Source organism: Vombatus ursinus, unplaced genomic scaffold (assembly GCF_900497805.2).
Source record: "Vombatus ursinus unplaced genomic scaffold, bare-nosed wombat genome assembly UNPS02014809.1, whole genome shotgun sequence".
In the NCBI taxonomy this organism is placed as follows: Eukaryota; Metazoa; Chordata; class Mammalia; order Diprotodontia; family Vombatidae; genus Vombatus; species Vombatus ursinus.
In genome coordinates this window covers 1733918-1747398 of record NW_020954587.1, presented here as the reverse complement: position 1 = coordinate 1747398, position 13481 = coordinate 1733918, and the positions used below count along the sequence as shown (strand labels likewise).

The 13481-nt window shown below is 34.9% G+C and overlaps 1 protein-coding gene across 1 annotated transcript in view; it reads left to right on the top strand.

Moving 5' to 3' along the window:
• Positions 1 to 13481, top strand: part of CFAP47 (cilia and flagella associated protein 47) — an 857531-nt gene that overhangs the window by 706453 nt on the left and 137597 nt on the right. Inside the window, exons 57-59 of the mRNA XM_027875456.1 lie at positions 1581 to 1740; positions 5947 to 6041; positions 11881 to 12036. Coding sequence (XP_027731257.1) covers positions 1581 to 1740; positions 5947 to 6041; positions 11881 to 12036 — 411 coding nt within the window. The remainder of the gene's footprint in view (positions 1 to 1580; positions 1741 to 5946; positions 6042 to 11880; positions 12037 to 13481) is intronic.

Genomic DNA, 13481 nt, shown 5'->3' with positions numbered 1-13481 from the left:
AGAGAGAGAGAGAGAGAGAGAGAGAGAGAGAGAGAGAGAGAGAGAGAGAGAGAGAGAGAGAGAGAGAGAAGAGAGGACAGAGCTTTGGGTAACAGCTACCTTTAAAGGTTATGAAGTAGATGCTGAATCAGCAAAAGAAACTGAGCAGGATCACTGAGGCAAGTAGGCTTGATGACAAGAGCTACCTTATTGTTAGAGACTGATGTAAAAGAGGGGCTGATGTCAGTAAATTTTGAGACGAAGAGAAAGGGAGAAGAGGGAACTTGATTGAAATGCCCTCAATTTTTTCAGCAGAGTAAGAGACAAGGTTCTCTTCTGACAGAAGGGGGAGAAGGAAGTGAGGGAGGTTTGAGGAGCAAAGAAAGGAATAGAATCTCTTCTGCAGGGAGTGAGAAAGGGAATCAATGAGAATGGGAGAAAATGGATTGCCTCATTGTAGTAAGGCGCCCAAAGAAGTGAGATGACATGTGTCTATAATATCCAGTTAATAACAGTTATGTGTCTTCCCTTAGTTTTGTTTAGCAGAATGTAGGTAGGATCAGATAGGGGAGCAATTTAAGGCTAGGAATAAGCGCAGATATCCCAAGAGTGGGACAGATTCATGAATAGGGGATAGTATTCTGTTTGTTTCATCACATGGTTGTGTTTAATTGTTTAACTATAGTGTTGGCTTTGGAAGGAAAAGACAGTGGAATCAGAGAGTGAGGGATGTGATAGAGATGCTTTTAATGCTTTTGCAATTTGATAGATTCTTCCAAGGCAAAATAATTATACAAACCTTTCTCTTTTCAAAGAGTAAACGGAAAAAAAAACCAATTACTTGTTATGTAGAAGAGAAAAACTGACTCTAATCCCCTCAAAATGAAACAAAAGACCTCTGCTTTGTGGCACTGTGGAACTTCCTTTTTTAGTGAGGTTTCCACTATTATCCAAATCTTTCCACTATTTTGAACTCTTAGTGTCTGATTATGTAATAGAAGACAGGAGTGCTCTTCATCATTCTATCTTCTTAATATCACAAGATACTTGTTCCCATATTTTAAAAGTGAGAATTGACTACTTTTGAAGATCTCCTAAGAAATGAAAGTTTTTTTTATGGGAAATAGTTTTGGTCCCAAAGAGAAGAATGACTTAATTACAAGGAATGATTAGACACTAAAAACAATCAGTCAACCAACCCTAAAACTTAGTCTCTATCTCAAATCTTCTAAAGGAGTTTAACTAAGCTGAATAATCACAGTTGTGGATTTACTACCTTAGAAAAAAACATATTTTTAAAGTCTTCCTCAGGCTTGAGAAATTAATGGGCTGTGGAGATCATATCCAGGGAATATACCAGTACCCCCTTTCATATTTCTTTAGTTCCTCTTGGATAAAATATGCTACCTTAGGCCAATATACATTTTTTAAAGAGGGGTGTGCACTGAGACCAACTTCTATTATTGCAATTATTTAATATAGTTTGCTTTATGATTTAAAATTAATAACACCATAAAGTCAAAAATATTTGGGTATTGTTTAATTTCATTAAACTATTTATTCTTTTCATTTTTATATCAAAAATGAATCTTATTTTACAGGAATACCATTACCTCCAAAAGGAAAGTTGGATATCCCTGTGTTATTTGTACCTTATATTATGAAATTATATGAAGCAATGATGACTGTCGAGGTGGTGAGGAGAAATGGTGAATATTGGCCTTACGATAAAGCTGATAACTTGGGCCCAGGTCTGGAAAGGTAACTTAAATAAGGAATATTTTTTTCAACTAATACTATTCCTGTATACTTTATATATCATATTCTATTGTATTAAAAAATCAGAAACAAAACCACAACCCAGTCTGTAGAAGGAGATATATTTTAATGTTGTATCAGAAAAACCTGACTCAAATACAAAGTAACAAAAGATGATGTTGAATACAAGTTGAACATTTTATAAAGAAAGTGATAATTCATAGTGAAACAAGACACCAATGTCTAGGAATCAACTTGAAATAATATGGGATTCTATAAATCAAGAAATTTGGCAGCAGTGGAACAGATGTAAAGACATGGCGTTATACAATGTGTGTATAATCCAGATATAGAATGGCTGAAGAGTATGCCTTCTAGGGGGTACTTAAGGAAGCACTTGCTTGCTTACACCCACTCAACTCCCCAAATGTCTGGTTCTATCTCCAAGACAATATTTTCCTCAAATGCTTGATTAAAATGTGTGTGTGTGTGTGTGTGTGTGTGTGTATTTTTTCCTTCCTGTTGTTAATATTTTGAAAGAAGAGGCATGCAAGAGCTTAAACAAAAATAAATGTTTTATTTCTTCTTCTGGTGACTTTCTCTGTCCAACCTTGGCTACCTTGTACTTTCATCCATATGAACCTATTCATTGTCTTCCTCCTATTGAAATGGTTTTCTGTCCTTTAAACTCTCATCAGAAATTACCCTCAGTTTTCTTTCTTAGGAGGCTGGCCTATGTGATCTATATACTTCTAGGTAAAAACTATTCAACAAGCAATCACATAATCATTTCATGCAAAGTACCATGCAAGGTTCTGTGGGAAGAAGACAAAATTCAGATTAGAACCATTCCTTAGTCTCATTTCAATTTTTTTAGAAGTACCCTTTATGATTCCTTTCACTAATATCTTCCCAGTGCAATTGTTCATTTTATTTTTTTTTGTTTTACTCTATTTCCCTTAATCCTATCCCACTCACCCATTTATTGTATTCTTTCTTTTGACCCTGTCCCTCCTCAGAAGTATTTGCTTCTGATTATTCCCTTTCACAATCTGCCTCCTCTCTATCATTCCCCTGCTCTTTTGTCCCCTTCCCCCCCCCCATTTTCCTGTAGGGTAAGACAGATTTCCACACCCAATTGAGTGTGTATGTTATTCCCTCCTTAAGTTAAATCCTATGAGAATCAGATTTCGCTCATTCCCTCTCACCTTCCCCCATTTCCCCTCCACTGTAAGAGCCTTTTCTTTTCTGTTTTTTTTTTGTGGGATAATTTACCTCATTCTACCTCTCCCTTTCTCCTTCTCCTAGTATATTCCTCTCTCACCCCTTAATTTTATTCTCCAGATACGACCCCTTCATTTTCAACTAACCCTGTGCCCTCTATCTATATCTATATATATGTACATATAATTTTTCCCCCTTCAACTACCCTAATACTGACAAAGGTCTCATGAGTTACAAATATCATCTTTCCATGCAGGAATGTAAACAGTTCAACTTTAATAAGTGTCTTATGATTTTCTCTTTTCTGTTTACCTCTTCGTGTTGGTTACCTCTTCGTGTTCCACTCGAGTCTTGTATTTGAAAATCAAATTTTCTATTCAACTCTGGTCTTTTCATCAGGAATGCTTGAAAGTCCTCTATTTCACTGAATGACCATTTTTTTCCCCTGCAGGATTATACTCAGTTTTGTTGGGTAGGTAGTTCTTGGTTGTAATCCTATCTCCTTTGCTCTCTGGAATGTTATATTCCATGCCCTGCGGTCCCTTAATGTAGAAGCAGCTAAATCTTGTGTTATCCTGATTGTGTTTCTACAATACTTGAATTGTTTCTTTCTGGCTGCTTGTAATATTTTCTCCTTGACCCGGGAACTCTGGAATTTGGCTACAATATTCCTAGGAGTTTTCCTTTGGGGATCTCTTTCAGGGGGAGATCGGTGGATTCTTTCAATTTCTATTTTGCCCTCTGATTCTAAAATGTCAGGACAGGTTTCTTGGATAATTTCTTGAAAGATGATGTCTGGGATCTTTTTTTGATCATGGCTTTCAGATAGTCCAATAATTTTTAAATTCTCTCTCCTAGATCTATTTTCCAGGTCAGTTGTTTTTCAAATGAGATATTTCACATTGTTTTCTAATTTTTCATTCTTTTGGATTTGTTTTACAATGTCTTGATTTCTCATAAAGTCACTAGCTTCCAATTGCTCTATTATAATTTTTCAGGAAGTATTTTCTTCAGTAAACTTTTGGACTTCCTTTTCCATTTGGCCAATTTTGCTTTATAGGGCATTCTTCTCCTCATTGGCTCTTTAGACCTCTTTTGCCATTTTGGTTAGGCTATTTTTTAAGGTGTTATTTTCTTCAGTATTTTTTTTTTGGGTCTCCTTTAGCAAGCTGTTGAGTTGTTTTTCATGATTTTCTTGCATCACTCTCAGTTTTTCCTCTACTTCTCTTACTTGTTTCTCAAAATCCCTGTTGAGCTCTTCCAAGGCCTGGGACTGATTCATATTTTTCTTGGAGGCTTTGGATGTAGGAGCTTTGGCTTTGTTGCCTTCTTCTGGTTGTATGTTTTGATCTTCTTTGTCACCAAAGTAAGATAATATAGTCTGACTCTTTTTGCGCTGCTTACTCATGATCCCGGCCAGTTCCTTGAGTTTTAAACTCTTTGTTAAGGTAAAAGTCTGCTTCCATTGTGAAGAGTGTACTGTCCCAAGCTTCGGGGGTTTGTACAGCTGTTTTCAGATATACCTCTAGGGACCTGTAAATTTTCAGTTCTTCCAAGGTACTATGATAACGGGCGAGGTGTTTTCTCTCCACCACCACAACAAGCTCCACTGCACCAGCATTCCTCCTTGCCCCAGGACCACCCCTCAGATCTGTGACCCAGATCCAAGCGCCGGTAAAGCAAGAGATTCCTACCTCAGCACTGGCAAAGAGATCCTTGCAATCCCCCTCTGATCAGCCACTTGATTCCCCCTCAGTATGTGGGCTGGAAGTTCAGAAAAAAGCCGTGGCCCCGGGCTGTGCTTGAGACTTGAGGCTGAGACCCAGCTCCTCTCTCACTGCAGTCACTGACTTTTCCCACTGACCTTCTACGTCGTCTTTGGCGTTCATGGGTTGAGAAGTCTGGAAACTGCCATAGCTCCCCGTGATTCAGTCCTCTGAGCCTGCTCCAGGGTTGCTGCGGCCTGCATGCCCACGCCAAACTGAGCTCCTCTCCCAGCCCAGGGCGATACACCTTTCAGATCAACCATCCAGGCTGTCTTTGGCTGGAAATTTGTTTCACTCTGTCTTTTTGTGGATTCTGCTGCTTTAGAATTTGTTTAGAGCCATTTTTTTAGGTATTTGGAGGGCTTTGGGAGAGAACTCAAGACAGTCCTATCTGAATACTTTTATTCAATTATAAACAACAGTTATTTTATCCACTTTTAAAACAGTCTGTGGAATGAAATATAAAATCATATCAAGATAGCCATTTGTCCCAGGACAATTTTTATCTGAATTACATAGAAAACATGCAGAAATGATATTCATAATAATAGTAGCCCTCCTAAAGGTCTTCCAATGAGGCTACAAAAGATGAGCTTTCAACTGTCCAATATTTTTTTTTTTTTTTGGTTAGGCAGTGTTGTTAAGTCACTTGCCCAGGCCCACACAGCTAGTAAGTGTTATGTGTCTGAGGCTGGATTTGAACTCAGGTCCTCCTGAAGCCAGGGCCAGTGGTTTATCCACTGTGCCACCTATCTGCCCCCCAATACTTTTGTTTAATTGCTTAAAGCCCTTTGCACAGTAGTTCATAGAACATTAACCTCAGAGGTACCACTTGGTAAATAATAGTTTCCTATTCTTACTATATCACTGGGAGCCATTCTTAATTATCATCTTTTGTTCCTGTTATCCCACTGCAGCCTCAATCCTAAGATCCACTAGGTTATGGCTGCTAATATGCTGAAGTCTGATCACAACTACTATGCAGAGTATTTCCATAGTAATTTACCTTGCTTCACTAAGTTTCACTTTTTAATATTTTGCAAAAGTAAACATTTCCCAAAAAGTCAATGCCAAATTTGCATTTCTCTATTTCTAAAAAGAAATATTCTTTTTAAAAATTAAAATGCCATTGAGTTAAAAAAATTAGAAAGTTGGCTGACAGTAGCAGACATCTTCATTTTCTAGCATTTTAACTTTTAAAATTTGCTTGTCTAAATAGCACAACAAGAACAGAAAATGGAGACATCTGCAGTATATGTTGGAAGTACCCCATACAAGGAATCCCAGAAGCACCACTTCCCAAAACACACCAAGGTATGTACGTTATATGATCAAAGAATTCCAGGCCTAGCATAAGACTTAGAGTTTGGGTCCAACCCTTTATAAATCTCATATGAGTAAATTGAGACTCAAATAAGGGAAGTAGCAAAGTGATCCTGAAATGACAGTGCTAATTTTCCAGTGCTAAAACTGAAATCTGGCTTTCCTGAGATCTCATTCAGTTCTTTCGACTACATCACACTGTCTCTTTTTATCATCACTCTGAGGAAGAAAATGCTGAAGATTCTACTTGGAAACATGATATCAGTCACTTTCTCTGTGTGAGATAACTTTAATTAAAATTGTATCTGATTAGAAATTCATTTGACAAGTAACTATGCCATTTGATTTACTTGCAGTACTTTTTAATACTAGGCTGGAGAATATTTTTTATGGTTAATGCAAATCTTTCAAGCACAAAGGCACTAAATTACCATCAGTAGTCTTTCAAAATGAGTTAGAATTTTTCCTTTTTTTCCCTTGGTAAAAGATAATTGACTCCTTATTCTCTATAGAGATGAACATCAGTTTAGAATTTACAATCTATGGTCATCAGATTAAAATGATGTAGTAAAACATAAACAGTTTTCCCTGTCTTCTGACAGCTTTGTTGTTCATGTCTCCTGTAAATATAGACTTTTGTTTTTCTAGGTGAAAGAATTCATGAAGAATTGATTAAACTAAAACAGTCTAATGATGCATTAAAATACAGATTATTTTTATGTCTTTTGCAAAGTAAAGTTAGTGTGCATAAAATGGAGGTTGCTACTGTCATTTAACTTTTATTTGCTTTGCTGTGGGTAGCCTATGATAGAAATGTGAAGGAAATTCACCTCGTGGAAGAGGTGGGACACTCTAAGTGTATAAATTTATTTATAATATCACACACAATTATAGTTGACATATTAATTTTGCTAAATTGGCATCTTCTTCTCTTCCTCCTTCTTTTTCCCCTTCTCCTCCTCCTCTTACTTCTCTCTGTCTTGGGATTTTTGTTGTAGTGCATTGCATTAAATTATTAAATTGAATTGGGAAAGTCAGGGAATAAAATTAGTCTTCTTTGTAGTAAATAAACACAACCCTGGTGCCATCTATTTATTTCAACACATTAGTACATTAAAAGACCTGTGATTTCATTAGTTAGTCAGATAGACAATATTCATTTATTAAACTCCTTTGTTCGAGGCACTGGGCTAAATGGTTGGAGTACAAGGAAATATAAAAACAGTTCTTGTACTTAAGGGGCTCACAGTCAACTGGGGGAGACAAGATACAAACAATTATATACAAACAAACCATATACACTATAAACTGGAAATAATCAACAGATGGAAGGCACCAGAATTCAGGGGGATCAGGAAATGTTTCTGAAGGTGAAATTTTAGCTGGGACTTGAAGGAAGTGAGGGAAGCCAGGAGGCACAAATAAGTAGTAAAAATATTCTAGGCATGGGGAAGAACCAGAGAAAATACACAGAGTGTGGAGATAGAATGTCTTGTTCAAAAAATAGCCAGGAATCCAGTTACATTGGATTGCAGAGTACCTGAGAAAGAGTTGTGAGAAGAATGAAAAGGGCAGGTTTTAAGGGAATTTGGATGCCAAAAATGATTTTATATCTGATCCTAGAGGTGATTTTTTAGCACTCTGTGCTTCCCTATCCACCATTTTGCTACTGTCATTATGCCAGTGCATAAGTGGAGGGTATCTTCTCAGGACTGAGCAACACTTCATACATACATACAAAAATGTATGTATAGCATAATGAGTTTTATATCTAATCAGTTGCCAAGTATTTTAGATGTCATTTCCACAGTATCTATTAAATCTGTACTATTTTTCCATGCTACAGCCACCTTTTTTTCAGGCCTTCTACACCTATCACTTGAACACTTAAAATTACCTAATAATTAAGACTCTTTCCCTAAGTCCTTCCCATTTCTACTGTGGCTTTAATATAGCTGCCAAAGTAACAGATGTGAACATGTTACTTCTCTGTTCAATAAACTCCATTATTGCCTTTTATTGCCTCTAGGATAAAATAAAAACTTCCCGTTTTAGCATTTAAAGTCCTTTCTCAATTTGGCTTCAGCCTACCTTTCCAGATTTATTACATGTTACTTCCTTTCATGCACTCTGGGGTCTCTTTGTATTGACCTTCTTGCTTGTCCCTGTACACAGCATTTTATTATTTCCTGTCTCCACTCCTTTTTAAAGGGACTCCTTCTTTTTTTGGGCAATTGGGGTTAAGTGACTTGCCCAGGGTCACACAGCAAGTTAGTTAGTGACAAGTGTTTGATCTGAGGCCGGATTTGAACTCAGGTCCTCCTGACTTCAGGGCCGGTGCTCTATCCATTGCACCACCTAGCTGCCCCAGGGACTCCTCCTTCTTAAATCCCTAAAATCTTTGAAAGTTCATGTCAAATACACCTCAAGCATTATGTCTGTCTTTATTCCCTCATCTGGTAGCATTTCATCCATCAGATTACTTTGTAATTACTTTGTGTATGTTTTGTATTTACTCAGGTTATGTCCTTCTGATATAGTATAAACTCCTTGAAGGCCAGAACCATTTTTTTGGTCTCTATATCTCTAGCAGTCAGTAGAGTATTTAATACATGATTGACATTTAGTAAATACGTGTTAATTCATTGATTAAACTTATGGAGAGAATACAATGAGATTATATATCCATTGAGGTCTTTAAGAAGCATAGCTCCCTTTTTTCTTTTAAAATTCAGAAGTCAAAAGCAAGAACAATGGGTAGAAGAAAATTTATACTTGACATGAGGAAAACATTCTTAACAATTAAAACTGTTTCAAGGCTCTGTGACTCCCTGTGTAGTGGCTTCTCCATCCTCGGAGGACCTTAAGCAGAGGGTCAATGACCATATGTCAGTACGTTGTAATGAGGATTATTTTCTGGATATGCATTGAATTGGCTGATCAATGAGTTCTCTTCCAACTCTGATTACTTGATCTTTTCAATATTTTGATTCTTGATTCTCTGTTGGCAAATATAGCTGGTATAGTTACTTGAAGTAACTACTCACTTGAAGATGAATAATGTAATGGAAACATGCACACATTGGAAATAAATTGTCTATATTTTTAGTGCTCAGACTTCCTAAGAATTTAGAAGACAAGACCAGTGGCATAATACTAATTATAACTTTCATTGCACTCATTTCCATTTTAATGACTTAAGGCAGTGAAATTAATCATAGCTAGAAAACTTTCTTGTTCCCTAGCCATTTTTACTTTCCCAATAATATGCACCAAATCATTAGTTATCATTTTAAATTTTAATTCAGTAAACATCTATTAAGTAACTTTTGTGTGCCGGGTTCAATACTAAGCACTAGAAATAAAAAGTTTAAAAACATGACACAGTCCAATGTCCCAAAGAATTTTTATACCTTTATAGCAATGTGATATAACCACAAATAACTGTTAATGCAGTTTGGAAAATGATTATGTGCATAATAGTAGTTAAAAAGAGTGACCTGAATGATTCAAGAAGGGGTTAGTGATCACTTTGATCTGAGAGGATTGAGAAACCAATATAGAAAAGATGGTATCTGAACTGTTTTTTGGAAAGAGAAAGAGGATTTAGTAGGTGGAAGAGAAAATGGTATAAGTCAGTGAGTAATCCACTCCAGGAATAAGCACAGTGTATATAAAGGGATGGAGGCAATAGATGAAGGCAGTGCAAGTATAAACAGTGATGCATACTGCAAAACCATTGCATATGATAAGGAGAATGCTATGGAACGTGGATAGAAATTTAGGTTGGAGCCAGATCATGAGGGCTCTGGATGCTATCCTAAGGAGTTTGCATTTTGCATTTTATTTGGTAGACAATGAGATAGATGCCAATGAAGAACATTTAAAATTTTTTTTTCATTAAGAGAGTGACATGATCCTGAGGATTAAAATGAAATAACATTTATAAAATGCTTTGCAAACTCTAAAGCACTATAACAATGCTAGCTGTTGTAGTTTTGGTGGTGGTGGAGGTGATTGTTACCTCTTTCTGTAGAGAACATGCCCATCCTAGTCACCGTTGTTCAAAATCTTGGAATCATACTTGATTCTTCACTTTTTTCAATCCATACATTCAGCAGTTGCTGTGTTTAGTCGTTCTACCCCCAAACTTCTACACATATCATCTAAAGGCCAGACCTGACCATGTGACTCCCCTGATCAGTAAACTCCAGTAGCTCCCTATTACGTCTAGGATCAGAAACAAACTCCTTTGTTAGGCATTTAAAGCCCTTCCCAATTTGGCTCCAACCTATGTTTCCAAAATCATTATGCATCATTACTCTTCCTCAACCCTTCTGCCTCCTGGAATCACTATTTTCAAAGCTCAGTTCAAGCATTGTTTCTTACATACAGACTTTTTTGTTATTCAGCTAGTGATTCCCCACCTCCAATTAGCTTCTATTTATTTAGCACATTTTTTTTACATAATTGTGTGTAATGTTGTTCCCTCTAATAAAATACAAGCTCTGTGAGAACAAAGACTGTTTCTTTTTATCTTTATATCCTCTAGCACAATGACTAGCATGTGGTAAGTGCTTTAAAATGTTTGTTGAGTTATTGATTGATTGATCATATATATGCATTCAGAAGATTACTTTTTCAGTAATGTCAATGATGAATACTGCTTTATGCTCATAAAAGCATAAAATGTAAAATCTGGAAGAAATAGTTTCCAATCCACCCATTTATCCATCTATTCATTAATTCAAATATACTAAGTACAATGTGTTATGCTAGGTGATGAAAAAGATATTTCTATGTACATCAAAGTAGTTATAAGCATAACATTGAAATGTCTGTAAAAATTGCAATGATTCCCATTCATATAGACTCCCATAGACTTGGTTCCAGAAGAAAGAGGAGTCAAAAGCAAAAAAAAAAAAATGTTCTAAAATGGTGCTACTGGCTTCCACTCATTCCTGTACCCTAAAATCATGTTTTGATTTTTCAGTATGGGATCATTACATAACAATTAAAAGTATTAAATGTTTTTTATCTAAAGATACAGATTTAGTAGTTTGATATTCCATATTTAAATAAGAATCATTTATTGGGTAAATATAAATGTATGTTTTCAGATTACATTTTACCTAATTCTCACAATTTTTTTAGTTCTTACAATATTTAAAACAAATTTTTAATATAATCATTAAAATAGAACAAGTTTAAAATATTTTAAATGAAAAATTTGGACTGGCCAAATTAGTAGTTGAAGAAATAAGCTGATTAGAGAAGTATCTAATGTAAAACTCTTGATATCAATGATGTTACTTGATCTATTTTCAACAAATTCTACTGTGGAGAAAATTCTTTTTTCTTCCAAGTATTCATTAAAGGTGCCCAGGCCCTACTTTCACTTTATTTTTCCCAGCATTGCTGTATAATTATAAAGAGATTATTAGTATGACTACATATACAAGAATTTATAAAAATTTGAAAAAGAAGTCATTTACTCTTACTCAATAACCTAGTGTTGAAACAAACTTTGAATAGTCATCCCAACTTCAATCCCTATGATTTATTTCACAGACTATTCTTTATATCCTAGAGTTTCATTTTCTATTTATTATCTTGAGAAATTTCTCTCCCTGAATTCTGGAACCTTTCTTCCTTTGCTGTAGTTTTTATGTTTGAATATGACATAAATTTATATGCCTTTTCACTAAAGGTAATAACTAGTTGGAAAAAGGAAAAGAGTTTTTTTTCCCCCTTTCATTTTATAAGGATTCCATATCATCAGAGAATAATCATGAATCAAAATAACAGAATGCATCCTTGTTGTTTCTAGCTAGTATAAGCAGTCAAGCCAGGAATCGAGTGGAAGAGACAATACACGTACTTCTAACTAGTGTAGTTTTTGAATCACCAGAACAACGAGAATTAGTGGTGATTCCCAAAAAACCACTTGTGGAAGATGATCAGAAGCAGGAATCAGTAAATGATGGTAAGATTACTTTTTAGATAAAGTTTCCTAATGTAAGAAAAATTATCTTCTCTAGCGACTTCTCAATTGTTCAAAGCTTTGTGTCTTTTTTTTTTCCTTTCAATTCATGGAAGAATTATGTCTCACCTGAATTCCTAAAAGTGCTTATACTGTTTACATTAATAGTTTTCATAAGTGATGGCAGATAGAATGTTATTAATGATACCTTTATTAGTAGTGATAGTATTATTTATTAATGGCATCTTAAAAGTACTTCATAGCTGCAGGGAAGGGAGAGGTAAAAATTGTGACACCTATAATTTCTTCTTGTATCCTTTCTCCATCTGCCCTTTCAACTCTCTGTATTTCCTTGTGTCATGTTTACTGAAGACTGTGATTGTCATTTTGTGTGGTATCTTTAATTTTAAGCTGATAATACTGAATGCCTATCTCTCAATAATTTTGAAAATTAACATGTGAATTGATAAGACTTCTTCAGTCCCATCCCCCTCTGAGAATTATTATATAATAAAATACAGGTTCTATTTTTGGACAACATAAAATAATTTTAAACATTATCCATGAGTCATTTATAAGTATAAGTAATTTAATGTTATATGTTGTTGATAGAATTTCTCCAATATGATGTTATTTGAGTTGAAATGAATAGCATACTTAAATCATTTTGAAAGGCACAACATTTTGAGAGAGTCATAAATTACTGATGTAAAGGCTCCTTTTGTATTTAGGAATGATATTTCATGTTTATCAACCCTCACTTCTGCATGGCTTACAGCATATTGATTTGGGCCAGCTCATCTTTTCTGGCATGGAATATAGTAATGAAATGCTTTGACACTAAAGGTACTAGAATCATTTTTGTTTCTGACAGTTTCAAGTTATCAGTGACATAATATCATTACTTCTGGGATAATTAGATACCTGTTAGGAAATCAAAGTACTTGATATTTTTGTATTATCTATGATAACAGAAGTAACATAAATAAAAATGTGAAATACTAAGAAAACAGCCAGGCAAACTCTTCTGGCTTTTTTTCTTTCCTTCCCTTTACTATAGTGGTGATTCATTGACTTTGAATAGAGTGCTCAGTAAGCAGATTTTTTAAAAAAAGGAGTCAAATATATACAATTATTTTAATGATTTTAATTTAAAATTATACAACTTTAATTTTAAAACTTAAGCATTAATATAATAAATTCTCAAAAATGTATTTGTTTATAAAATAAAATCATTTATGAAATATAATCTTTAACCTATGTACAAAATTTTTAGAGGGAAGAATGTGTATAAATACCTTTAATCAAATTTAGGAAGGTCATTTTATTTACTTCTGTTTTCCTTTCTGATCATTTTCACCTGTATGTATGTTGTTTGATATTGTTACAGTTTTATTTCAGTTGTTGATATGTATGGTGTTGATTATTGTTTTTAAGACACTGAATAA